At 51.7% G+C, this 27,588-nt stretch overlaps 2 protein-coding genes across 5 annotated transcripts in view; one reads left to right on the top strand and one right to left on the bottom strand.

Moving 5' to 3' along the window:
* On the top strand, positions 1–23,538 carry LOC102928774 (signal transducer and activator of transcription 5A). The gene is made up of 19 exons (XM_006992905.4): positions 1–199; positions 969–1,106; positions 1,395–1,551; positions 2,696–2,785; positions 5,074–5,248; positions 12,205–12,335; positions 12,573–12,724; positions 13,149–13,304; positions 13,694–13,873; positions 14,965–15,052; positions 15,146–15,268; positions 16,897–16,989; positions 17,459–17,665; positions 18,167–18,261; positions 18,358–18,488; positions 18,931–19,086; positions 19,666–19,717; positions 20,148–20,252; positions 22,113–23,538. The coding sequence occupies exons 2-19, from the start codon at positions 979–981 to the stop codon at positions 22,273–22,275; spliced, it is 2,382 nt and encodes a 793-aa protein (XP_006992967.3). The 5' UTR covers positions 1–199; positions 969–978; the 3' UTR covers positions 22,276–23,538.
* Positions 23,539–24,838: 1,300 nt separating this feature from the next.
* The window catches only part of Stat3 (signal transducer and activator of transcription 3), a 54,865-nt gene continuing 52,115 nt past the window's right edge, over positions 24,839–27,588 (bottom strand). For all 4 annotated transcript variants that reach the window (XM_006992903.4, XM_006992902.3, XM_006992904.4 and 1 more), the window contains exon 24: positions 24,839–27,049. In XM_006992903.4, coding sequence (XP_006992965.1) covers positions 26,994–27,049 — 56 coding nt within the window. In that variant the 3' untranslated portion in view covers positions 24,839–26,993. The remainder of the gene's footprint in view (positions 27,050–27,588) is intronic.

Below are 27,588 nucleotides of genomic sequence, written 5' to 3' on the forward strand. Positions count from 1 at the left end.
GCCGCTGGGAGGGGTGCTGGCGCGAGCTCGCGCGCTGTGTATGGTCTATCGGAGGCAGCTGACCTTTGAGGAGGAAATCGCTGCTCTCTGCTCCTTCCTGTAGTAGCAGCCGCCGCCGCCGCCGCCGCCGTCAAGAGCCGTCAGGAACCGTCAGGAGCCCGAGCCGGGAGCAACAGCCGCAGGCGCTCCGCAGCACCAGGTGGGTGGGTCGGCGTGGCGTCGCCTTTGGCGCGTGGATAGGGAATGTAGGCTGCAGTCGCGTCCCTGGGACCCAGCACCCTAGAGCCCCCCCCCCCCCGGCCTGACACGGGACAAGCATCCGTCTGGGCTTCGAATGGGAGCTTCAGAGGGATCGGGGACAAGGACCCCGTGCAGGTGTTAGCCAGGGGTGGACACACTCAGTGGACACACACACTGTCAGACCCCACCTAGAACGGGCAGACACTGGAGTGCAGCCCAGGGCTGCTCCAAAGACAGTCGACCTCTTAGTCCTCTCCCTGACAGTCCCAGACACGTGCCTGAGGAGCCTTGGACCTCGAGTGGCTGAGTCGTCGCATTGACCTAACTTTTGGGTTGGAACAGCTTCCCTTCCCAGAAATTGAGAGTGTGGGTCCGAGGCTGGGTGGGAAGAATTTTTGCAGTCGTTTCTCGTCGGGGGACTGTGGGCCTCTGTCTCTTAAGTTTCTCTTTCGGTTTGTAGACCCCCTTTCCTTTAGTCTGGGGATGTCTCGATGGGGCGAGGGGACAGGAAGAGAGGAGGGCATCTGCCTGTCCAGATCTCCACCCCCAGCCTCGAGGGTTCCTTGTTGGAAGGAAAGGGTGGCCATCTCTCTTCCCGCACAGGAAAGCGTGCCTGGGGTGAGGGGAGGAGCCTGACCTCACCGCAGTCCTTAGGTTCTTTGGTGGCACTGGAGGGCACAGGCAGGCCAGGAACCTCTGCGGCACAAACGACTTACCTTCTCCCCTAGGTGAACAGCCATGGCGGGCTGGATTCAGGCCCAGCAGCTGCAGGGAGATGCGCTACGCCAGATGCAAGTACTGTATGGGCAGCACTTCCCCATCGAGGTCCGCCACTACCTGGCCCAGTGGATCGAGAGCCAGCCGTGGTAGGTGTTCCATGCCCTGAACCCTTTACCTTCAGGGTGGGTCCCTGCTATCCAGGCCAAGGGTCTCCTCTTTGTGGTTTGGTATGACTCTGATTCTATCTGTCCTTGTGCGGAAGGGGTGGTGTCCCTGGGAAAGGGGAAGAGGGAAATGGGAGCTACCGAAGGGAGACTTTTCTAGATGTTGATGCACAGCCGCCCAGGAGCAAGTCGTGGGACTGGAACACCCTGAATCACTCTTGGTGCTTGGTCTCCTCGGTACAGTTTTTTCTCTCCTTGTTCTGTCCCAAGGGATGCCATTGACTTGGACAATCCCCAGGATCGAGGCCAGGCCACCCAGCTCCTGGAGGGCCTGGTGCAGGAGCTGCAGAAGAAGGCAGAGCACCAGGTGGGGGAAGATGGGTTTTTGCTGAAGATCAAGCTGGGGCACTATGCCACGCAGCTCCAGGTGGGTGTGAATGCCTGCCTTCTGCCCCCTTAAGCTCTCTCTTCCAGCATCAGAACCCCTGGGATTTTTACTGGCTTGGCCACTGAGTCACCATGTGACCAAAAGCTTACTGGCAACTTTTCTTCAATTTCCCCCACCCCCTCTTTCTAAGTCAGACCTGTCAGATTCCTTTAACATACCACAAAGGGAGAGGTGGGAGTGGGGGGAGGGAGAGGGAGGTGTTTCCAGCAAGGGGGGGGGGAGGGGTGAGGCAGCCCTGTGGACAGATCAGGCAGTAGAGCTGGGAACAAACTGAGTCAGGTGGAGTCCTTCGCAGGAGAATGGAAGCCTGGCAGAGACCAGAAAGGAGGGGATAAGGCAAGCAGACATTCCCCTCGGGGCTCATTTAGAGGCAAGAGAGCTGCTGAAGAGAAGGAGCATTGCCCTGAGCAAGAGTGGGATTAAAAGACTTTGAATTAAAGGCTTAGAAAGAAAAAGTAACCCCCCCCTTTCAATGGAGGGGGGCAGGGATTTTATGGCAGCAGGAAAGGGGTGTGGGTGGTAGTCACGGTCAAGCATTTATCGGAACTCGCTTGTATTTCTTAGAGAACCCCTCTTGCATCCAAACAGCGGGGTGCAGGGGAAATAAAAGCTCATCCTAGAGAAAGGAAGAAACGGCAGAAGCCTGAAGGGAAGCAAAATAGGAACCCAGGGCCAGGTGCCTAGTGGAAAGTACCTTGATGTTGGCATCAGACGCCTGAGTCTCTCTCTCTCTCTCTCTCTCTCTCTCTCTCTCTCTCTCTCTCTCTCTCTCTCTCACACACACACACACACACACACTTACCTCAGGACACATGCCAAGCCTATCTGAACATCAATTTCCCCATCCATGACATGAGAACAGCTCTGAGTTTCGGTCGTAGGATTTCCATGCTTCAGAGAGTCAAAGTTGGGGGGAGGTTGGGTATGCTTTGTGTTTAGAATATGAGTTTCTAAGTCCCTATAAGCCTAGTCACAAGTTCCGGGAGGGGAAGCAAGGCAAAGGAGAGTTGGAGGTGTCTGATAATCCTGGGGCTTCCTGGGAAAAGCGGGGGCTGAGGGAGAGGGAGGGATGGGAATGGTCAGAACCAGGTGGCCATTGGTGGTTCCTGTTGTCCTCTTTCAGAACACCTATGACCGCTGCCCCATGGAGCTGGTCCGCTGCATCCGGCACATTCTGTACAATGAACAGAGGCTGGTCCGGGAGGCCAACAACGTGAGTGTCTGTAGGCATGGGAGAGATGTTGGAGAGCCATCCATATGACTTCCTCTCTAGACCCCACCATGTTTACCTAACGTGGCTATGAGGGGCACACAAAAGAGATCAAACACATCAGCAGGTGTGAGGGACAGTGTATTTCAGGCTGTGGCCAGAGTGACCCCTGGGGCCAGTTCCTGGCTCTCCAAGCCTCTGTTTCTTCTTTTCTTTCATTGGCTTCTCTTTCCCCTCCTTTCTTAAAAATAAGACTTACCTTATTTTTTTTTTTTTTTTTTTTTTTGTTTTTTGTTTTTTGTTTTTGTTTTTCGAGACAGGGTTTCTCTGCGTAGCTTTGCGCCTTTCCTGGAGCTCACTTGGTAGCCCAGGCTGGCCTCGAACTCACAGAGATCCGCCTGGCTCTGCCTCCCGAGTGCTGGGATTAAAGGCGTGCGCCACCACCGCCCGGCGACTTACCTTATTTTTTAACTGTGTGTGTGTACACGTGCGCACACACACGAGTGTGCCGGTGTCCTTGGAAACGAGAGGCATCAGATGCCCTGGAGCGATAGGCAGTTGTGAATGTCTGGTATGGGTGCTGGGAACCAAATTAGGGTCCTCTGCAAGAACAGTATTCATGCTCAGTATACGGAGCCATCTTCAGCCTCTCTTTCTTTCTTTTCTCCCTTCTTTTTTTCCTGGCTTCTAATGATGAAACCCAGGGCGTTGAACATGCTAAGCAAGTGCTCTCAAGATGCATCCCCGGCTGCCACTGTTGTAAAAATTGGGTACAGTAATAGTACTTGCATTATAAGATCATCATGAGGATTAAACGAAATTGTGTGCAGGCTAAGGATGGACAAGAAGAGGAAACTTTAAACACACACACAAATATTTAAAATAAATAAATAAAATTTTTGCCAGGGGGCATCATGTACCTTTACTCCTAGTACTTGGGAGGCAGAGGCAGGTGGATCTGTGAGTTCGAGGCCAACCTGGTCTACAGAGTTCCAGGACTACACAGAGAAACCCTGACTTGAAAAACCAATAAATAATAAGCAAATAAATAAATAATAAATAAATAAATAATTGAAAATAGAATAAAAATTAAAACAGAGCAGTTTCCAGCTAGAAGGAGTCCCAGCAAAGTCAGGACTAAAGAAGCTGAGTGCTGAAGAGAAGACATGGGGCCCCTGACAGGGGTGTGTCCTAAGGGGGCAGCGGAGGAAAGATGGAGGGAGGACTTTGGTATCCCAAAGTAACAACAGCATATGTTGGGATGGGAAGGTGTTGGTGATGCTTTCTAGTTGGAGCGCAGCTGGAGGGCAGAGTCCCAATAATGGGGAGTCCCAATAGGCAAGGAGTCAGGAGCCAAGCGCTGCATCTTCCAGGCCAGTTCTGCATTCCTGAATTGTTGGAACTGCCCACACAAAAGAAACACACGTTCACAACGTGGGGTTGAAGCACTTATCTCCAGAGGATCTGCTGCCAGAATGCTCCAGGCGGATGGGAGCTTGAGTGCAGAGGCCCTGAGGCAGGCACATGCTGGCTTGAAGGAAACAGCAGATGCAGAAAGTGCGCATACCTGCTGTGCTTTGGCCACAGGGAAGCTGGGAGAATGCAGGCAGAGGCCACATGCCAGGCTGACTAGGACTTTGGATTTTATTTTAAGCACACTTACTTGGAAAGTCCCTAACCACATGGTCCCCTCTCAACCAGATGTTCTAGGAATGGCAAGATGCAAAGAGGCTTTCTTGCTGTCTCTCCTATCACTTTATTTTGGGCGTCTCCAAGATGCACATCCCCAACCCCTCCCACCTCCCCAACCCCTCCCACCCACTCACACACACCCCCATGAGAGGTTTGCCTCCTCCCCTCCCTCCAGGGGTGAGTGAAGACACAAAGGCTATGTGAGTCCCCAGCACTTAGTTCAATCAGTGGTGTTGATAGATAACTGTGGAATGAGGAGGCGCATCATCCTTAGGAGGAAGATCACCCACGGGACACCCGGCCCGTGTTCAGTTGGAGTTTCTCTAAAGGAAATGTGATGGGCTCTTCCAACATTCTCAAGTGTAAAACCAGATCGGAAACAGAAATTTCCGCCTCAGAGTCTCCTTTATTTGCCACATCATTTATTTCCCATCTCTCTTCCCTTTCTACTATTACCTACCCTCTGACCCTCCTTCTGAGCCTGGGCTTGGAGTTTGGGGTGTCTAGTGTTGGTGCTCCCCAGAAACTCAGACTTTCTCCCCTCTTTTCTGTCTGGCACACTGCTCCTGTCACTTCCACTCAATCCATTCTGTCCCCAGTGCAGCTCCCCTGCTGGTGTCCTGGTTGACGCCATGTCCCAGAAGCACCTTCAGATCAACCAGACGTTTGAGGAGCTGCGCCTGATCACGCAGGACACGGAGAACGAGCTGAAGAAGCTGCAGCAGACCCAGGAGTACTTCATCATCCAGTATCAGGAGAGCCTGCGCATCCAAGGTGAGGCCGCATCATGGGCCAGGATGCCATGAGCATTTTTCGGGTGGAGGGGAGAAGCACTCTGAGATCTCCAGTAGGAGAGGAAGCTCGCCATCCCTTAGGCACTTTGTCCAAAGCCTTGTAAGAATCATCATGGCTTCTAGGGGCTTTGAGCCTCTGCTGTGGTCTAGGCTCTAAGCTAAGCCCTTTGCAAGCATAATACAAGGCAACCTCACAAGGAACCTGCAGAGGGCATAGCTTGGTGTCCCTGGTTTTTTTGTTTGTTTGTTTTGTTTGTTTGTTTGTTTGTTTTTTCATTTTTCAAGACAGGGTTTCTCTGTGTAGTTTTGGTGCCTGTTCTGGATCTTGCTCTGTAGACCAGGCTGGCCTGGAACTCCCAGAGATCCACCTGTCTCTGCCTCTCGAGTGCTGGGACTAAAGGCGTGCGCCACCTGTTTTACAAGGGAAGTTTAAGCCGGGCGTGGTGGCGCACGCCTTTAATCCCAGCACTCGGGAGGCAGAGCCAGGCGGATCTTTGTGAGTTCGAGGCCAGCCTGGGCTACCAAGTGAGCTCCAGGAAAGGCGCAAAGCTACACAGAGAAACCCTGTCTCGAAAAAACCAAAAAAAAAAAAAAAAAAAAAAAAAAATACAAGGGAAGTTTAAAGAGAACAAATAACTTGACCAAGGTTGCCTATAAGTTCCAGAGTCCGAGCTTAACTAGAGATAGGTCATAAAACCCCTGCATCTTCCTAACCAAGAGACTCCCCCTAGTCTTAGGCAGTCAGTGAAATGTGAGTGAATAAAAGGACATGGACCAACTGTGCCCCAACCAGAAAGAGCACTTGGCATGGAGTCCACTAGTTGAGCGGGCTGAGGAGAGCTAGAACATCAGTTTTGCCCCTAGCCGAGGTTCTCAGGGGACCTGGTTCTGGAGGCAAGGTGACTGTAGAATTTCTGCTATCTTCTAGCTCTGTAGTCTGTCAGTGGTTGACACAATAAGGGTGTGGGGAAAGAAAAATTATCTCAGAATAAATTAGCTCCAGGTACAATTTGAGTTGTCTGGAGATTGGCTCTAGGGATAGGCTGACTCCGAGTTCCAGCGAGAACAGGCAGGGCTGTACTGCCTTTTCCTGTGCCTTTATCCTTGTTTCTTAGAGACTTAAATATCAATTTTAGTCCCTTTGTATGCATTGAGATATATAAATGTACAATCAAAACCCAACTACATATACATATACATATACATATATATACTTATCTACATAAAATATATCTGTCTCAGAAACTGAAAGAGTGATTTTAATTTTGTTGAGACAAGGTCTTGCTATGTAGCCCTGGCTGACCTAGAACTCACTCTGTAGACCAGGCTAGACTCAAAATCACAGAGATCCACCTGCCTCTGCTCCCGACTGCTGAGATTAAAGGCGTGGGAAAAGTAAATTTTATGCTCTCTCTATGTATATTTTTCAAAGATGTAAATCTTCCTCTACAAACTGCTTTATGATACCCTGTGCTTTTGAAGACGGTGTGTGTTCCTACTGTTCACTTTGAACTATCTCTAATCTCCCTCGTGATTAATCCCATTACCTGTGTTTTGTTTAGAAATGCATCGTTTGATTTCCATCTGTCTACTATGTGTAGATATTGCACTTTTTACTGGCTTTGATGCTATCTTTCCCCTGGACTCTACAGGGACTAGAGAACGTGCTCTGTATGTTCTCGGAGCTTACCGACTTATTGAGACTTCGTTATAGCCCAGCGTATGCATGCTCTGTCTTGGGAGATACATCTTGTGTGCTTGAAAAGAATGTGTCTTCTATGGCTACCTCCTTAAAGAGACACACCAAATTCGATAATGTTAACATAAAAGGAGAATAAAGAAAAAAATACCCTATGATGTATTTTAAAGTCAACGTTAGTGAGTAGAACAGAAGTAGCCTTCAGATAGTCATGTGCTGGTCTACAGTGGAACACAGTTATGATGTTACATACCACATAGCCTAAGTATGTAGTGAGCCAGGACATCTAGCTCGTGAAGTATTCTGATAGCCACACAATGACAAATCCCCCAATGATGCATTTCTCAGAACGTATCCACATCCTTAAGCTACTCATGGTTATATTTGCAAATGTCTTTCATGTTGGCCTTGATAAAAGATAGCTGTGTGCTGCTTTCAATCTGCGGGGTAGCCTCTGGAAAATTCCACTGCACACTTGTTAGCTATCAAGAGTGAAGACTCAGGGCTGGGGATGCGGCTCAGTTGGTAGAGTGAAGACTCAGGGCTGGGGATGTGGCTCAGTTGGTAAAGTGCTTGCCCAGTAGGATGAGGTCCTGGGTTCAATTTGTATAAATTGAACATGGTGGCCCATACCTGTAAGTCCAGTAATTGGGTGATGGAGACAGAAGGATCAGAAGTTCAAGGTCATCCTCATAGGAAGTTCAGGGCCAGCCCGGGCTAAATCACATCCTGTTTAAAAAACCTTTTGTTTAAACCTTTTGATAGAAGATTCAAACTTGATGGTGTGTACCTGTAATCTCAGCACCGGGTCGGAGAAGGGCTGGAGGCAAGAGGGTAAGGAGTTTAAAGTCAGCCTGGGCTACATAGTGAAACCACACGCACCACTCAAAAAACAGGACAGGGTAAATATGGTCAAAACACATTATATACATGTGTAAAATTATCAAAGAGAAAACCAAACTTATTTTAAAACAAGAAAATTAAAAGGTCATTATTACTCCCAATCACAAAGTTACCAGTTAAAATACAAGATTTATTTGCAACAATGTCCCTTAGGACATATAACATTGATAATGTACAGTAAGGAAACTCAAAAATTTTGTGAACAAATTTTTTGTTGTTGTGTTGTTATATTTTCAATATGCAATTTGACAAGTTAAGAAATTTCAAACAGCCGAGTGATGGTGGTGGTGGTGGTGGTGGTGCACGCCTTTGATCCCAGCATGCAGGAGGCAGAGGCAAGCAGATCTCTGTGAGTTCAAGGCTAGCCTGTTCTACAGAGTGAGTTCCAGGAAAGGCACCAAAGCTACACAGAGGAACCCTGTCTCAGAAGAGAAAGAGAGAGAGAGAGAGAGAGAGAGAGAGAGAGAGAGAGGTGGGGTGGGGAATTTCAAACAAAAGACCAAACAAAAACCTATGGCAAGGCAAAAGTCTTATGACTTTACAAAAAATGTTTTCCCTTTGTGGGTCTTTTCTGAGGGTCTCAGGTACTCACCAGGGGTTCCTTAGATGACTCTTTGCCTCTTTGAGAACCATTGATCTTGGTCTTTTGATTTTTTAAAAATTACATTTGTTTGTTTGTTTATTCATGTATTTGTTTATTTATTGTGTGTGTGTTCATACATGCATATGTACACATTTGTGGGCACACACATATCATTGCGGTCAGGGAATTGTTTGTTGGAGCTGACTCTCTTCTTTTATGTGGGTCCTTGGGATTGAACTCAGGTCATAGCACTTGTCAGAAAGCACCTTTACCCACGGACCACCTCATCAGGTTGATCCTTTTTTTTTTATCCTTTTATTTAAAAAGAAAAAAAATGTAGCTGACTGTTCAGCAGCTCCTAAAAGAGAGGCATCAAAATACCCTGCCCTGATTGTGCAATTGGCTACTTCTATAATGCTTTTGTAGCATTTCCTTTATGAATTTTGAAATTGTTAGTAGGTGTAGGTAGACACACTTGTGATTAGTGTTTTCTGGCCAATTGTCAGTCATTCTGATGCTTCTGAAATGTGTTTCTTTTTTCTTTCTTTAGGCTTTTGAGACAGAATTGTGCTATATAGCCCAGACTGGCTTTGAATTCATGATCCTTTTGTCTTAGCCTTCCAAGTGCCTGGATTACAAATGTGCTTTGTCATGCCCATTTCTCTCTTGCTTTCTTTTAGTATTTATTATATTTTTAGTCATGTGTACGTGTGTCTGTGTCAGCTGAAAGTACAGGCAGCTGTGAGCAAGGACATGGATTCTGGGAACCAAATTGGGGTCTTCTGGAAGAACAGTAAGAGCTCTTAATTGCTGAGTATCTATCACGCCTTAAAAAAAACAAAAAATAAAAAATAAACAAACAAACAACAAAACAGTATCTCACTGTGTAGTCTTGACTGTCCTAGAACTCACTTTGTAGACCAGGCTGGCCTTGAACTCAGAGATCGCCTACCTCTGCTTCCCAAGTGCTGGGATTAAATTAAAGGCATGGGCCACCACTTCCAGTTTATCATGCTCATTCTTAAAACTTTTTTTACTTCCTTCCTTCTTTTCTTCTGTGTGTGTGAGCATGTGAGCACAGGTGCCCGTGTGTGTTTCTCTCTGTGGAGGCCAGAGGTGATAGCTAATGTCATTCTTCGTTTTTCTCTACTGTAATTTTGGAGCTCTGGGCTTCAGAGATCCTCCTTCTCTGCCTCCTGCACCCGCCTCCCACTCCATGGAACTGGGGTTTCAGATGAGCACCCTCATTCTGGGCTTTTATTATTTCGGTGCTGGGGATGCAACTCAAACCCTTACTTTTGCAAGTAAACACCTGACTCACCGAGCTATTTCACTGGTCCCTTAGCCATGCTTTTAAAAAATTTATGATATCTCAAGAACATTTGTAACACAGAAAGGTTTTGTAATGTAGACAGCATGTTGTTTTGTATTTTTTCTATTTTATTTTTAAACTCAGGCCGGCCTCAGCCTCACTGTGGAACTGACAGTGACCTTGAACTCCTAGTTCTCCTGCCTCAACCTCCCAAGTGCTGGGGATTCCAGGCATGTGCCACCCAGCAGCTGCCAACAATCCATTTTTAATAGAGCTGTTTCCATTGGCTGTGTACAGGTCTAGCCTTGGATTCTGGGTGATGTTTGCATCCATGTGTATGTGGTGTCAATTTGTCCTTTTTATCCTGTTCAATATTGTACACACAGAAGGTTGGGAATGTAGTTCAGTAAAAGAACATTTGGCTGGCTTGCATAGAGCCCTGGATTTGATCTCCAGCACTACACAAAACACAAAGTACTGATCTGTTTGCAGAAGGGGAGACCCAGTTCCTCCAGGGGAGCCAATAGTTGTCATGGATCTTTTGGCCTCCGTCCCAGAAACCTGTGCAAGTGGCCAGGAGAGACGTAAATGGAACCTTGAAGGGGAACTCCGGGCCAGGGTATTGGTCCTCCTGTGTTCAACAGGATGTTCTGAATCTGGATAGTCCTCCTTCTGCCCACCACACTGCAGGAAGATGGGAACCATATCCCTAAATTATAGCTGTGGGCTTGTCCTGGCTGGCTCATGTTGCTTTTGTCTGTCCCAGCTTGTGTGTCCCTGGGGCAAGGACCAGGTCAGTGTGACATGGTTCTCAGAGGCCAGCCAGGAGCTTGAATAAGATGTGCCAGTTTGTACAGTTTCTTGACTAGACCCGGGTAAGGATTCAGGGCGGCTTGAGGGCCACTGAGGACAGTGATAAATGCCAGCATTCAGGGTCTTTTTAATGTGGGGCAAGGCAGGGTTGCCAGCAGTGGGAACAGACGGGCAGCTTCAGCCCTGGATGTGTTTGATGCTGAGCTGAGCTGAGCTGAGGAGTTTGTGTTCCCTGCATGACTCTGACCCACCCGGGATTGCTTCTTGAATGTTAAAAAGGTACTGAGCTGAGGGATGAGGATGTGGCTCGGATGGAGGAGTCCTTGCCTAACATGCAGGAAGTCACTCAATTCCCAGTACCACATCTGATGGGATATGGTGGCCTACATCCGTGGTCCCAGCACTTTCAAAGGTAGAGTCAGGGGAATAAATGTTCAAGATTATCCCCAGCCACACAGCAACTTTGAGGCCATCCTCAGTGTCGTGATCTGTGTCAACACCCACCCCCTGACACAACACACACAAGTACACACACACACAGGCACACACACACAGGCACACACACACAGGTAAGGGTATCATGGCCTCACTCACCACCTGTTCCTGCCACTCATGGGCTTCCCAGCAGCTGGTAGTGAGACACTGTCACCTCTCACCTTGTTCCCAGGGGATCCTGGGAATACTTGTGTCTGTCTGTCCATCTGTCTCTTCTTCCGTCTTAGTTGAGTGCTCAGCTGAGCTCATGGTGACCCACCCTGGTCAGGCATCACGGGCACCACGCAGTCCCAGATTCATTGCTCCTGAGCAAACTGCTGAACTGAAGGGACCAATGGATGAGATGAAAGAGCCAGGGCCTCTCTCAGGGATGGGGCTGAGGAGGGCTTGTCTCTGTGACCATCATTTCTAACTGTCATCTAGCCACCAATTAGGACCAAACTGCATAGATCTTACATGCAACAGTCACTTCTCAAGAAAAAAAAAAGTATCATCATTTTTTTCAATCTCCATAATAGCCTGCTCTGTTAGTGTCAGGATTCTCTCCCCTTTACAAATGGGGAAACTGCCGGGCGGTGGTGGTGCACGCCTTTAATCCCAGCACTCGGGAGGCAGAGCCAGGCGGATCTCTGTGAGTTCGAGGCCAGCCTGGGCTACCAAGTGAGCTCCAGGAAAGGCGCAAAGCTACACAGAGAAACCCTGTCTCGAAAAACCAAAAAAAAAAAAACAAAAAAAAACAAAAAAAAAAAAAAAATACAAATGGGGAAACTGAGGTACAGGAAAGTAAGGTATTTGCTTAGCTTCATCCAGCTTTTAAACAGCAGGGCCACTTGTACCCATCTTCAAGCCCTGTGACAGCCATGTGGGGCAGGCAAGGGCCACCACACCGGACCATCTCCTCTTCATTCTGGACACCCATTCCCACTGCTCAGGGGAGATTCGCTCAGGAGGCTTGTGAGCAGTTCTGAGGGGACATCACTGGGCACTCATGCCTGGTAGGAACCCTGACTTGTGATCGATGGAATGCCCGACTCTGGGGAAGCTCACTCCAGAGTGTGTGGGTGCAGATCTTCTCGGGTCCCTGATGGACACAAGAGATGACGGTGGTGGGTGTCCTGTCCCCTCCTCCAGCTCAGTTTGCCCAGCTGGCCCAGCTGAACCCCCAGGAGCGCATGAGCCGGGAGACAGCCCTGCAGCAGAAGCAAGTGTCCCTGGAGGCCTGGCTGCAGCGAGAGGCTCAGACACTGCAGCAGTACCGTGTGGTCAGTGGGTCCTGCGTCCCTCTGCCCCGGGAGGGGAGGGCGCTCTGTCACCTGAGAGTCAGCACCAGGTCGGGACGGAGCCAAGATGAGAACAGGCCCACCCCCTCTTTGCTGGGGTGCATGTGAGGTGGGGCAGGTGGAGAGGGTAGGGCCAAGCCCTGGGTCCTAGGCCAGGGCCCGCGGGCTGCTCCCCGGGACCCAGGGACCCAGGAGGCTGCTGTGCCCTCCCTCCCGCAGGAGCTGGCTGAAAAGCACCAGAAAACCCTGCAGCTGCTTCGGAAACAACAGACCATCATCCTGGACGACGAGCTGATCCAGTGGAAGCGGCGGCAGCAGCTGGCCGGGAACGGGGGTCCCCCCGAGGGCAGCCTGGACGTGCTGCAGTCCTGGTGAGGGCGAGAGGTGGGCAGGGTGGGCAGGGGCTTGGCCAGTGGCGCCAGCTGCCTCTTCTGTCCCTGTGTTGGCCTGAGCAGCAGATTCCCACTGTCCGTGACAGTTCTCACTTATCAGTGTCTTGGCTCCTGATGGCACTTGGCTCCTCAGTCCCGTGCCACCTCCCCCAAAGGGCAGTGGTGCCTTGGAATGGACAGGGCTGCTCTTGAGCTGGTTGGTTCCAAGTTGGGGCCACCCTGTCTGTCCTCTGCTTTTGGAAAATGGGACTCTCCTCTGTGTCTGTGCAGGGTCGCAGTGGCCAGTGGCAGCACCTTGGGTGGGGGTGTGGCTTTGTTGGGAGGAAGTGTCATGTGTCCTCTTCCCCTGGCCTGTGCTGGAACAGAAGCCACTGTCCCTCTGAGGGCCCTGGGCTCCTTGCAGGTGTGAGAAGCTGGCCGAGATCATCTGGCAGAACCGGCAGCAGATCCGCAGGGCCGAGCACCTCTGCCAGCAGCTGCCCATCCCAGGCCCCGTGGAAGAGATGCTGGCCGAGGTCAACGCCACCATCACAGACATCATCTCAGCCCTGGTCACCAGGTGACTGCTGCCTCCCGGCCATGCTCAGAGAGTCATGGCAGTTCCTGGGGGAGGCCATGTTGAGGCCCAGGAGCCGTCTAAACCCAGAGCTCTGCCTCAGTCCTCTTCCACCCTCCCCCACCCACTGTGACTCCAGTGGCTCCGCTGCTGTGGCTGTCCTGGCCCGGGGTGTGTTGGGGACACTGCAGGAAGCACCCTGGTGTCCAGCCTCCCTCACACCTGTCTCCATCCCCCCATGCCCTCCCCGGGAACAGAGGCCAGGCCCCTCCTCCTCCGCCTGTGTGCCTTCTCCTAGTAGGCCCCACAGGCAGGCCCTCCCCTCCCGGCTGGCCTCCCAGCTCTCTCCCCTGAGCCAGCACCTGGCCAACTGGTCACTTGTTCCCCTGCAGCACATTCATCATCGAGAAGCAACCTCCCCAGGTCCTGAAGACCCAGACCAAGTTCGCAGCCACCGTGCGCCTGCTGGTGGGTGGGAAGCTGAATGTGCACATGAACCCGCCGCAGGTGAAGGCGACCATCATCAGTGAGCAGCAGGCCAAGTCCCTGCTCAAGAACGAGAACACCCGAAAGTGCGTGCGCCTGTCCCCCCCTCCTGGGCTCAGGTCCTGTTCTTCTGCTGGGGTGGGGCGTGTGTGGTGGTTTAACCCAACCCTCATCCCTTCCAGTCTTGTGTCCCTGGTTCTCCATAGTACACCCCTCCCTCTGAGCGCTTTTCCAGCCTTGCCCGCGTCTGATCCCTCGTAGGGCAGCGGACACTGAACTGCATGTGGTCCGATCATTTGAGCTGAGCAGTGGGTACACCACTGTGATCCACAGAGAGCCTGCCTCTCCCCTAACCCGACCACTGACCTGCAGAGCATACGGCGCTCCATGAGCGGTGTTTGCTGGCACAGCTGTGTGCCATACAGGCACGCACAAACAGGGGCTCATGTTGCTGGCGATAAGAGTTGATATTTAGAGCCTGGAGTAGGTGGGCTAGCACATCCTTGTATTTCCAGTTCTTGGGAGGTGGACGCAGGAGGATCAAGAGTTCAAAGTCATCCTCAGCTCCGTAGTCAGTTTGAGGCCTGCTTGGACAAAAAGAGACTCTGTCAAAAATAAATAAATAGATAAATAAATAAATAAATAAATAAATAAATAAATACAAAACAAAAACCCATGGCAAAATCAGCCAGGCATGGTGGTGTCCACCTTGACCCCAGTCTTGGGAGGCAGAGTCAGGTAGATCTCTGTGAGTTTAAAGCTAGCCTGATCTACATAGTTTCAGGCCAGCCAGGGCTACATAGTGAAACTCTGTCTTAAAAAAAAAGTCTCCAAAGAGTCCTACCAGGGCAGGAGTTGGGTAGGGAGTTGCTGGTGCTGGGGTTGGAGAGAATCGTTGGTTTGTTTGTTTGTTTGCTTGTTTGTTTGTCTCTCAGGAAGAAACCACATGTTGAGCTGTAAGAGTGTAGAGAGGCACACGAGGTCCTGAAAAAAGCTGTCCATGTAGTGCTTGAATGTGTGAATGGAGTGATGCAGGAGGCTTGTCTCATCTTTGATGGTCCCATTAAAAACGTGTCTCCCAGACCCAGAGATGTCAGCTTTTGACACACGCCCGCCTGGTGTGCACAGAGCCCCGGGTTTAGACCACACTGTGGAGCTGGGCTCCCTCTCTTTGCAGTGAGTGCAGCGGCGAGATCCTGAACAACTGCTGTGTCATGGAGTATCACCAGGCCACCGGCACCCTCAGCGCCCACTTCAGAAACATGGTGAGGCCAGGTCTGCCTTGGAGGAGAGGTCTGCCCAGGGCAGGGGCTTGGTGGCCATTTATCTCTGTCTCATACTGGTCTCCTGCTTCGTAGTCACTGAAAAGAATCAAGCGCGCTGACAGGCGTGGTGCAGAGTCCGTGACGGAGGAGAAGTTCACAGTCCTGTTTGAGTCCCAATTCAGTGTCGGGAGCAATGAGCTGGTGTTCCAGGTGAAGGTGAGCCTCCGGCTACTCCATCCCCGAGGGCCAGCCAGCTCAGTGAAAGGATCTGCCCAAGCTTGCCTGGCCTCTGTGGGAAAGCCGCAGACTGAGCTGGGTGTAAGGTGTACTCCTGTAAGCCCAGGAGTTAGGAGCTAAACAGGAGAATCACAAATTCAGGGCCAGCCTGAGCTACCAAGGAAAATCATGTCCCCAAAAGCCAAAGAGCAGGGCCTGGAAGGCTGGAGAAATGGCTCAGTGGTTAAGAGCACAGGTCCAGAGGACCCAAGTTCAATTCCCAGCACCCACATGGCATCTCACAACCTTCTGTAACTCCAATCCCAGGGGATCCAATGCCCTCTTCTGACCTTATGAGCAGTACATGAATGTGGGGCACATACATGCATGTAGACAAAACACCTGTGCACATAAAATAATTACTTTTGAAAGGGAGCTGGATGTTTCAGCGGCACTTAAGAGCATTTGCTGTTCTTGCAGAGAACCCAGGTTCTGTTCTCAGTACCTACACGAGACAGCTAGTAACCACCTTTTCTTTTTTTTTTTTTTTTTTTTTTTTTTTTTTTTTTTTGGTTTTTCGAGACAGGGTTTCTCTGTGTAGCTTTGCGCCTTTCCTGGAACTCACTTGGTAGCCCAGGCTGGCCTCGAACTCTCAGAGATCCGCCTGGCTCTGCCTCCCGAGTGCTGGGATTAAAGGCGTGCGCCACCACCGCCCGGCTGTAACCACCTTTTCAAAACAAGCAAAATGTAGAGCTTCCAAGATGGCCTAGCTGGTGCAAACTCTTGCAATACAAGCCTGACGTTCTGAATGTGAGCCCGGGAACCCAGTAAATGGGGAAAAATAGCCTCCTGAAATAGCTGTCCTTTGATATCCCCATGCATGCTGTAGGGCATTCTCTCTCTTACACACACACACACACACACACACACACACACACACACACACACACACTTGTAATAATAATAAATAATTTAGGAAGCAGACTAGAAATCTATCTCAGTTGGTAAAATGTCTGCCTAGCATGCAGGAAGCCCTAGGTTTGATCCCCAGCACCATATAAAACCAGGAATAGTGGTATACACCTATAACTCAGAGGTATAGGCAGGAGGATCAGAAGTTCAAGGTCATCCTCACTTACATAGGGAGTTCAAGGCCAGCCTGGGATACATGAGACCCTTGTTTACAAAACAGCAAACAACAAAAAGCGTATGTAACATAATGCAGTAAAAACACCACAGGGCTGAGTCCTCTTGCGTCTTGCCATGCCCTGAGAATCCACTTTGATTCTGCAGGCCCCCGTTTGCTGTGTTCATCACCATTTTACTTGGGCAATAGGCTAAGAAGAAATTTATCCTCAGGGTTCTCTGTTTTTGTTTTAGAGCAAAGTCTTGTTCTATAGCCTAGATTAGCCTTGACTTCTCAGTCAAGATGCCTCCATCTTCCAAGCACTGGGGTTCAGGCGTGAGCCAGGCCAGCCGAGCTCCTGTGGCTGGGGTTTTGCTTACACTTAGGACTGTTGGGAGGGGCCTGTGGCTGAATGGTGGGTGTGTGATAAGGTTCGGAGCCTTGCTTACGCAGAGGGCATACTGTGTCGAAACCCCCAGCTCTTCCTCTATGACTCCCACAGACCCTGTCCCTCCCCGTGGTTGTCATCGTTCATGGCAGCCAGGATCACAATGCTACCGCCACTGTGCTGTGGGACAACGCCTTTGCTGAGCCGGTGAGTTCTCCCCCTTGGCCCTCAGGCCCTACAACCGTCCTTAGGTTAATCCAACTCCGTAGGCCCCAGAGCTGTGCTGGACGGTGAGGTGGGCAGCGTCAAGTGAATGCCCGTCTGCTGGTCTGGACTAAGGCCCTGGCTAGGTTTCAGGACTCGGAATTGACTGGTATCTTCAAGGAATGGGGCTGGGTTCTGGGCCTGGTCTTTGCTTTCCTTTTGCCCTATGGCTGGGGTCCCACGGTCTAGACCTTTGCTTCTGCTGGACCCCGCTAGTACCCCTTCCCTTCTGCCTTTCTTTCCCCTTTGTGTTTGTTTATTCTTTCTGGATGATTCTCAGCATATCTGTCCCTTAGTCTCTGCATATCTCATGTGTGTGTGAGTGTGTGTGTGTGTGTGTGTGTGTGTGTGTGTTCATATGTGAACATTTCCGGCCTCCTCAGCCTGCCCTCTCTTCTTCTCTCCCTCTCAGGGCAGGGTGCCGTTTGCCGTGCCTGACAAGGTGCTCTGGCCGCAGCTGTGTGAAGCGCTCAACATGAAATTCAAGGCCGAAGTGCAGAGCAACCGCGGCCTGACCAAGGAGAACCTGGTGTTCCTGGCCCAGAAACTGTTCAACAGCAGCAGCAGCCACCTCGAGGACTACAACAGCATGTCGGTGTCCTGGTCCCAGTTCAACCGGGTGAGCGGCTGGCTGCCAGCTACCATCAGGGTCCTGTCACGCTTTCTCTTATCTTGAAGTCAGGCCTTCACCCTCTGAGGCTAGCATCTGACCCTCTACCCCAACCACACTCCCTATAATCAGGAGAGGTTGGCTCTCAGACCACAAGAGTGCAAGCAGGGGCCACGAGGCATCATGTCCAGTCGTGGGAGCCGAAGAAGGACGAGAGGAGCCTGAGTGGGGATCCACTCGTGGGCTTGTCACTCATTTTTAGGCCTTGTCTGTTCTTTGTTCTTCAGTTTCTTCATCCAGCTATGAAAGGGCAGGGCAAGGATGACCTTGACAGGTCTTTCCAGTTTAGACAAGTCTTGATATCCTCTATCCCCGCTCACAGGATTGCCTCAAGTGTGTGGGACTTGTGTAGGGGGGTCAGTGCACAGCCTGCTGAGGAACAGGCATGGTGGAAGCTGAGGGGCACCAACTCCTGGGCTACTGTGACTTGGGGTGTCCTGGGGCTCACAGGAGAACTTGCCAGGCTGGAACTACACCTTCTGGCAGTGGTTTGATGGGGTGATGGAGGTCCTGAAGAAACATCATAAGCCCCACTGGAATGATGGGTGAGGAGCAGGGCCCTGGGGCCAGCAGGCGGGGAGAGGGCTCTGGGAATGGTGTCAGCCTACCCAGCAATGACACCAAATGTACCACGCACCCAGGGCCATCTTAGGCTTTGTGAACAAGCAACAGGCCCATGACCTGCTCATCAACAAGCCAGATGGGACCTTCCTGCTGAGATTCAGCGATTCCGAGATCGGAGGCATCACCATTGCCTGGAAGTTTGACTCTCGTGAGTTCCCATCTCCTTACCCCACACCCAACCCCGTGAGCTCTGTCTTCCATTTCCTCACTCCCATATCCATGAGGCCCCTGTCCTTAGCAGTCACCCACTTTCAGGAGAGGCAGGACCTGAGCTCAAGGTATGGGGGTTATGGGAAGGGAAATGGCACCTCTTCCCATCGCTTTCGGTCTTCAAGAACCTAAAACCACTGACTCCACAGACATCAGACACCTGGTGAGTTCCTGCAGCCTCACGTCACCCACACCTCTTCCACATGCAGTCCGCTGAGTATAATGTTCCAGATGAGCTGTCCTGCATGGAGAAGCAGGAAGGCTAGGGTTGCAGTGCATGCTGGGAAAGGCTCTGCTCCTTCACAGCCGTCCTTCCTAAAACCCCACAACCACGATCCTCTCGGGAGGGCAGCTTGTGGAATGACTTGTCCCTTTCACAGCGGACCGAAACCTCTGGAATCTGAAGCCATTCACCACCAGAGATTTCTCCATACGGTCCCTGGCTGACCGGCTGGGGGACCTGAACTACCTCATCTATGTGTTCCCAGACCGACCCAAGGATGAGGTCTTTGCCAAGTACTACACTCCTGTACTTGGTGAGTCCTGCTGCCAGGAGGGCTGGGCAGGGGCAGCTCCTCTGTGGGCTTTGTTTGGGTCTCGGCATGGAGGATTTCAAGGCTCACACCTGAGGAGAGAAAGTGAAACCTGCCCCCAGCTTGTTACTCTGCTGAGTAGAAAGCTAAGTTCTCAGTTCTACATCCGCAGAAAAGAGCCAGAATTGTTGAGGGAGAAGCAGGGGGGGAGGGTGGGAGTGGGTTATTCCTCTCTAGTCAGCAGCTCTCACCACTTCCCGCCCCCCCCCCCCAACCCTCCCCGAGTTAAATAGAGGAGCCAGATGGACGGGCTCTCCCTTCCTATCTGTCTGGTCCGTCGGTGGGGTTTGCATCTTGCACATGCCTTTTCCTTGGCAGGCATGCAAATGGCGGGGAAAGAAACCAGGAGGGGGTGGGGATAGGATGGACGGCAAGGGTCTCGGTGGCCCTCTGGCTGGATCCATCGGTGGGGGTTTATGGGAAGTCCTCGGGGACTCTCATCCCCGAGGAAGTTCCAGGGCGGTGTACGCAGGGCCTGATGGCGCGTTGTTCTCTGTCTCCCCCCGCCCCACCCCCCCGCAGCAAAAGCAGTTGACGGGTACGTGAAGCCGCAGATCAAGCAAGTGGTCCCCGAGTAAGTGTCCAGAGCCCAATTCTGGGTCTCCTATTGCCTTTTTGTTGTTGTTGTTTTGTTTTGTTTATTTTTTGAGACAGGGTTTCTTTGTGTAGTTTGGTGCCTGTCCTCGATCTCGCTCTGTAGACCAGGCTGGCCTCAAACTCACAGAGATCTGCCTGGCTCTGCCTCCCAAGCGCTGGGATTAAAGGGGTGCGCCACCACTGCCCGACCTCCTGTTGCCTCTTTATCCTTTGCTAGCTCTTCCTCTGATACTAGGAAATGTGGCTTAGCGCCTGAGAAGGAAAGACTCACTGTACTGGAATGGTACCGAGGACTCCATGGACAGCCTGAGCCCCAGAGACCAGTGGGGTCACTTTGACCAGAAGCCCCTCTCTTGGTGTCCCCCGTCCCTCTGGCCACTGAGGCTGTGTTCTGCTTCCTTTCACAGGTTTATCAATGCATCTGCAGATGCTGGAGCCAGCGCCACCTACATGGACCAGGCCCCTTCCCCAGTTGTGTGCCCCCCGGCTCACTACAACATGTACCCACAGAAGTAGGTCCTGTTTTCACAGGGGTCCATGGGGAGGAATTGGGCCTTGGCCTCAGGCTGGACCCCTGGAGGACTGAGGGACAAAAGAATGCAGAGGTCCCCTGGATGTGACTCCATCTAGCCTAGGCCCAGGGTCTAGCCCAGCCTAAATGAAAGGGACGTCAGCCAGGAAAACACACAGAGCATTTTGAAGCTAACCACCCAGGGTCCTGCCCTCGTTCTGGTGCAGTCTGTGATCCTGAGAAAGTTTTCACGGATGCACGGTCCTCTGGGGCGTAACCTAGAGGTGACAGGTGTTCCTGCCCCACGGAATTGAGATGAGATGAGATGGCGCCGTAAGATTTTCCCGTAAACAGTTGTCAGAGGGCTTGAGACAGTGTCACTGCTGTTGGGACAGTGTCACCACTGTTGGGGTGGTTGTCAGGTGAGAGCAGAAGGGAATGTTGAGTCCTCTCTGAGCTACAGTAGCCTAGGCTGGATGGCTGGGATTAGGGAGGCAGCAGGTTACAGTCGGACCACCACACGTGTGGAAATCACAGAGAGAGTCTTTGAGTTTTGAAGTGTGGTGTGTGTGTGTGTGTGTGTGTGTGTGTGTGTGTGTGTGTGTGTGTGTGCCTGTGGGGGCCGGAACAGGGCATCGGACTTCCTGCAGCTGGAATGACAGGCAGTTGTGAACTGCCTGTATTTTTAAGTTTTAAGAATGTATGTGGGGGTGGGGTGGGTGATAACTTGCGTGAATCAGTTCTCTCCTTCCACCACGTGGGTTCCGGGATCGAACTCAAATCACCCGGATTGATTTGTTGACACGGGTCACTGAGCCATATCACCAGCTTCTGGGTTTTGTTGTTGTTGTTCTTATGATTTACGTATATGGTATATATCTATGTGTTTATGTGGCTCTGTACATATGTGCTTGTGTGAGTGCACATATGTGGAGGCCAGAGGTCAACATCAGATACATTTCTCAGTTACTTTCCACCTTCTTTTCTGATTCTGTCTTTTTGTGAACCTGAAACTCATCCATTTGTTTAAGCTCGCTGGCCCAGGAGTCCCAAAGATCCTCCTGTCTCTGCCCGCCCCACCCCCCAGGGCTGGGGTTACAGACACGCACGGCCACACCCAGCTTTTTATGTGGGTGCTGCAGATCTTGACTCGGGTCCTCAGGCTTTCAAAGCAGTCTGCTCACTAAGCCAACCTCCTTTTAAAGTTCTTCCTAGCAACGGGCATGGTGTGAAATGCTGTCACACGATGGCATTGGCTCTGATGCTTTTTTCTTTTCTTTTAAAGACAGGGTCTATGTAGCCCTGGCTGGTCTGGAACTCACTATGTAGTCCAGGCTGGAACTCACAGGGATCCACCTGCCTCTGCCTTACAAGTGAATGCTGGGATTAAAAGCCTGCACCTCTACACCCAGCCAAGACCTAGATTCTGATCCTAGCTGCAGATGGCCTAGAACAAGCTTCCTTATTCCTAATGCTCACCTTAAGGTGGGCTGAGGATTAGTGTTAAATAGCCAAACACTACCACAGTGGGTTGGTGGATGGTGTGGTAATATATGTAAGTGAAGGACGTCACAGGTGACTGCCAGAACCCGCTGGCCAATCACCTTGTCTTACAGAAGAGTACAGGTGAGAGAAAATGAACTCCTTGAGATCATGAAATGAAGCATGAGATACAAGTGGTGGTAGATTATCTTCCCAGGAGCCAGTGACTACTGTCCAGCCTGGTGGGAGTTCCAGCCAGAGAGCTACAGGTCCTGTCCTTATGAGACTCCGGTCTTTGTGAGGAGCAGACTGAGGACTCTCTATGGGGGTTTAGAGCCATGAGACCTACCAGTTTCCTCAATGTCCCTCTCTTTGCTAGCCCCGACCCTGGCCTCGACCAAGATGGAGAATTTGACCTGGATGAGTCCATGGATGTTGCCAGACACGTGGAGGAACTTTTACGCCGGCCCATCGACAGCCTCGACCCCCGCCTCTCCCCACCTGCTGGCCTCTTCACCTCTGCCAGAGGCTCCCTGTCCTGAACGCGGGGACGCCAGGCTTCTCTCGGAAAACTACCTTCAATGTGAAGAGCCCACGTCAGTTGTGACTGTAGTATCTCTGTATGTATATACCGACAGCTTTGCACGTGTGCGTGTGTGTTGGTGCCATAAGCAGTGGCAGTGCACCCTTGCCCACACAGTTCTGGGTCTGTGGCTAACGCAGCGGTGGCCTTTTCGTTCAGGCCTCACGGGCCCCCTGGGTCTGTCGCGAAAGAGCTGGACCTATCATTCCAGACAAACCTATTTCTCCTGTGTCCTTTATCAGTTCAATGGCTATTTAAGTGAAATCATTCTAGAAAAGGAAGGGAGGCCGGTTTAGGCAACTGAGTTGGTGTGCACCTGACCTCATCATGCACGTGGGAGCCTGCTTGGTAACCCCCATCCAGAGGGAGATTGGGGCTCACTCCTAGTAACACATTAGACTTGAGTGACTATGGGCCTACAGACTTTGTGAATCCTCAGTGTGCCTAGGCTGCAGCCATGAACATAGCAGCCCTGGGTTAATTTGAGTCAGGGCTATCAGAGCTGAGTCTGTTGGTTCTTGGGCTCTTATCTTTGGGCCAGGGTGGACATGGGCTTCAAGTCTCATGGCCTTGTCCACATTCCCAACATCCCCCCCCCCTTTTTTTTCCCCATCTAATATCTTCATCCTTCCATGAGGACTCAGCTTGCTTGCTATTGGTTTTTGTTTTATTTGTTTTGTGAGACAGGGTCTCTCCATGTATCCCAGGCTGGCCATGAATGATCCTCCTGCCTCAGCTTCTGGAATGCTAGGATTACAGGCATGCACGACCGCACCTGGCTTCAACCTCTCTTGGTTGCCTGTTTGCAACCTTGCTTAATATCAGACAGGAGGGGAATACTAAAGGCTGGGGCATAGGAGACCTGGGGAGAAAAACCTGCGGCATATGAAAAGCAACAGGCCAGCCACTTGCTCAGGCAACATAGTCTGCAAGGTCAGGCAGAAGTGCCCGGCCTGGTCCACTCTGCTGGGAGGTGGAACCTGGAACAGGCTTTGCACTATTGCATCATGGGTTGTGGTCCAGCAAGGCCTCTCACCAGCTCCTCCCTCTGAGGCTCACACGAGGCAGCCAGAGCTGGCTGACTTCAGTCCCTGGTTTCAACCTCTCTGAAGGGAGCGGAGAATGAGCAGAGGGATTCTTTTTATACTTTGTACATAGATCTCACATTTATGTAAACAGTGTTTTTGAATAAAGTTTTTGTCTTGTTCTGTTTTTTGGTAAATTTACTGGTCTGCCTCCTGTCTCAGTGGGCTAGCGATGGGCGGTGGTGGTGGACTTCTCTAGGGCTGAGGTCCTTTCGTTCCCGGGTTAGCTTGGCGTTCTCGTTCCTCTCTTTGCTGTGATCTCAAGAATAGTGTCAGAAAGCTAAAGTGTGTGTGTGTGTGTGTGTGTTCGGGGATGCATGCCTAGGAGAGCAGGGGCTCGGCCTGAGGAAAGCGCTGTGAGAACCACCGGGGGCGGGGCCCACGGGAAGAGCAAAACTGTAGCCCAGGCTGCACCCAGGCATCGCTGAGGACAGTGTCCCAGCGACTGCCGACTTGGCTGCGGCCAGGGGCAGCAGACAGCCTGGGCAGTGGCCCATCCTCTCTTGGCCTCTTCCCAGAGCCCAGCAGGTGGCACCATCCCACTGCTGTGGTGAGCAGGGCAGAGAGGCCCAGCTAGCCCTAGCTGGATCTCTGGACTCAGAGGCACACTCTCTTGGGTTGAGAGTTGAGAGTTGAGGTACAGGTTACCTCAGAGCCCAAAGCAAGGTTGGGGGCAGGAGTTCAGTTCACAGCCTGCCCCAGTGAGGCCCAGGGGCCCAGGGTGGGTGGGGTGGGGGTGGGGGTGGGGTGGGGGGAGCAGGGTCTGCCCCCGCCTCAGCCGCACTAAACACTAATCTCTGCTTCCATCTCTGCGGGGTGTGTGTGTGTGTGTGTGTGTGTGTGTGTGTGTGTGTGTGTGTGTGCCTGGTATCTCTCACAGAGGCACGATGGGCTGGGCTCCAAGGTGCTGAGTGGTGAGGGGAGTCGGTGGGGAGATGCAGCGAGCAGGCACCCTGTCTGTGGCCTTTCCCTGAATTATCACTGCTGACTGCCCAGGGGCCCTGCAGCCACCGCCAGGGAAGTGTCTGCAAGTTGTCCCCACTGGTGGAACTGAATAGAAGGCTAAGATAATGGGCCGACTGTGGAAGGAGAGGCCTGGGTCTACCCCCCAACCCTCCCGCCCTCCATTAGGCAGCTTATCTGCCTGCAGAACAAACACAGCAGCTTTGGGAGGGCAGAGGGAGGAGGCCACTCTGACACGCTCTTGCCACCGGACTATGACCCTCGGCTCCTAGGTTGCCTCCTCTGGAGGAGGGCGGCTGACAGAAGATGGGGGTGGGGCAATGGGGAGCAAGCAGAACCTCAGCCCCAGAACTGGGCTCCTCCCTCCACGCTCATGTGCTCCACCCGAGAGGAGAGGAAGGCCTCCTCAGACGGAGCACAAGCCAGGCAGAGGCAGTCCCACCAGCCAGCCAGCCCCCCACTCCACCAGACAGCTCCTATAGAATCTTTATTTCTGGAAGTTAAAGTAGTTACAGCAATATACAAAAAACAAACAAACAAACAACAACAAAACAACCCACAATAATATAAATTTTTACACTAGAAAGTATACATTGGAATTTGAACGCAGTGGCCAGGATAGAATACAAACCACTGTACAGAGAGGCCAAGCAATCCGCAGGCATGGTTGGGCTAGGCTGGGGACAGGCAGGGTCAGGGGAGCGAAAGTGGGCGGGCGGTTCTGAGGACTCCACAGGGCCAGTTTCTGTTCTCCTTGGAGCTGTAACTACAGGTGGTTAGCCCAGGCTACCCAGGTAACTTCCCAGCGCCGGGAACTTTACAACTCCTGCCCGAGAGAAGCCCGAGCCCTTGCTCCCTGGGTCCCCAGGATTTAAGCTGTCAGTAGGTCCAAGCCTTGCCTTTCTAAACACCCTTTCAGTTTATGAGTTCAGCTTATTGTCTACTAAGAATGTTGCTGGGGAGGGCGAGCAATAACTGTCTCAAAGCAAAAGGCCAGGGGCAGCCAAGGCAAGCAGTTTGTCTTGGAGACAATGTTCTCACCCCTTCATTCAGACACTGGTTAATTTGAGTGAAACAAACAGAATTCCAGACACTGGTCAGCTGAGCATGGGTCTCTGAGTCACTAAATGTAGCCATGCCCCTGTGTCAGAGCAGGTTAGCTGAGTGGCTGAGGCAAGCAGGTGACATGAGGGCCACGGCAGGTGGAGGCACCTGTCCCACCTCACCTGGGGCCCCAATGGGGAGCAGACAACCGCCGGTCTCAGGGGAGGCCAAGAGTACACCCCTCATTTGAGGGGCAGACCTGGAGTTTATCAGTCAGCTTTTGCCCCGTGGTTACAGGCACCCCTGGGAACCAAGCAAACAGAATAAGGAAGGACCCTAATCCCTGAGCTTTGCTGAGGACCCGTAGTCTAAATCAATTCAAGCCTGTAACTCAGGCTCTCTGGTCACAAGGTCCTGAGACCAGGATTCCCAGTGCAAGCAGGGCAGGAGCCTGTGGCCATGGGAAGGAGACGTGCCACCAGCAAGGTCAAGTGGGAGAGGGAGCCAGGTTGATCCTAGGCCCAGTAAGGCACCCACAGGACAGACTGACCCTGAAACAGGGTCCGGAGTCTTGGGGGAGGGCAGGCAGGCAACAGAGGTTTTCAGTGCCCTTGGCCTGGCCTCACCCCTCCCACAGGCAAGCATACTCTTGGGTAAATAAAACCCAGTTTATGGCCGGGCGGTGGTGGCCTTTAATCCCAGCACTCGGGAGGCAGAGGCAGGAGGATTTTTGTGAGTTCGAGGCCAGCCTGGTCTACAGAGCAAGATCCAGGAAAGGCACAAAACTACACAGAGAAACCCTGTCTCGAAAAACAAAAAACAAAAAAAAAAAAAACAAACAAAACCCAGTTTATGAAGAGTCTGGGATATCTAGGTTCTCTCTAACCTTCATGTTCAAACCAGAGGCCAAGCCACAGCCTCAGATGTCTTTTAAAGATTTCATCTGAAACCATTTCAGGGTTCATATGCTTAAAGCACCAAGGAGGCTGAGAGCTAACGTCTTCTCTGATACAGAAAGGCTAGGCTGTCTCTGTGTGGTTTGCCCTTTCATTCTTATTACTTTTTTTTTTTTTTTAATTTAAAAAGAAACCTATGGGCTTAGTCCTGTCTTCTATTTGGACATTAGCAAGGTTAAAAGTGCAATGCCAAGAGTCCTCAGCTGCGGGCAGCCTGGGGGGGTCCGCTCACAGAAATGGGCAAAAGATGCCATGGGCACCGGGAGGCACTTGTTAACAACAAACAAACGCCGCTGCCAGCCGAGGCAGGCGGTGCGCTGCTGGGAAAGGAGGGTGGGGACAGAACACAAGGCATTTCCTTTTTCTCCCTCCAGCCTCCCGCTCTCACATCCCCCATCACAGACTCAGAGACTCCTCTCCTCTTTACATAAAAGCACATCACCCACACTCACTCGTTTCTCTATTTTAAAAAGTGCCCAGATTGCTCAAAGATAGCAGAAGTAGAGATTAAAAAAAAAAAAATCTGGAACCACAAAGTTAGGAGTTTCAGATGATCTGGGTTTGACTGCTTAAGGGTGGAAGCGGGGGCAGGAGCCTCAGTCGTCTCTGCAGCTTCCAGTGAAGGCTCCTCACATGGGGGAGGTAGCGCACTCCGAAGTCAGATCCATGTCAAACGTGAGTGACTCTGCGGGGACACAGAGACAGTGCCAGTTCAGCCACCTGAGCGCAGCCAGCTTACAGACATTCCCATCCCTCTGCCAGGGGGCTCTGCTGTTAACCAGTCTCCTGTCCCTCCGGGCCCGGGCAAGGTCGGAAAAGCCAGGCTTCCCTGCTCCTTACAGGGCCTTGCCCTGTAGAGGAGGAGCTCAGTCACCACTTCAGCCCCGACTCTCTATTTCAAAGGTCTGAGGCTGCCCTGGCAGTGATGGCCTTAACCGCACATAGCCACCGAGCACCTGAAACTAGTCTAAATCAAGGCGTCACAGACTCAGTAGGAGAGGGAAGAGGGAGAAATAGTCTGAGGACTTCTCCTCGGATGCTAATGTGATAGTGTGCTGCTTACATAAGGCATTCATGTCACTTGCCACTTTGCACTGTTTTTACTGTGGCTGCTGGAAAATGACACATGTGTGCCATCCATTTCCATAGGGCAGCATGGCTCTAAAACTGACTCCAACCAGCAGAGCCGGCTGGCTCTGGCTCTGGCTCTGTCTGTACAGGCAG

Source organism: Peromyscus maniculatus, chromosome 8 (assembly GCF_049852395.1).
Source record: "Peromyscus maniculatus bairdii isolate BWxNUB_F1_BW_parent chromosome 8, HU_Pman_BW_mat_3.1, whole genome shotgun sequence".
NCBI classification, from domain to species: Eukaryota; Metazoa; Chordata; class Mammalia; order Rodentia; family Cricetidae; genus Peromyscus; species Peromyscus maniculatus.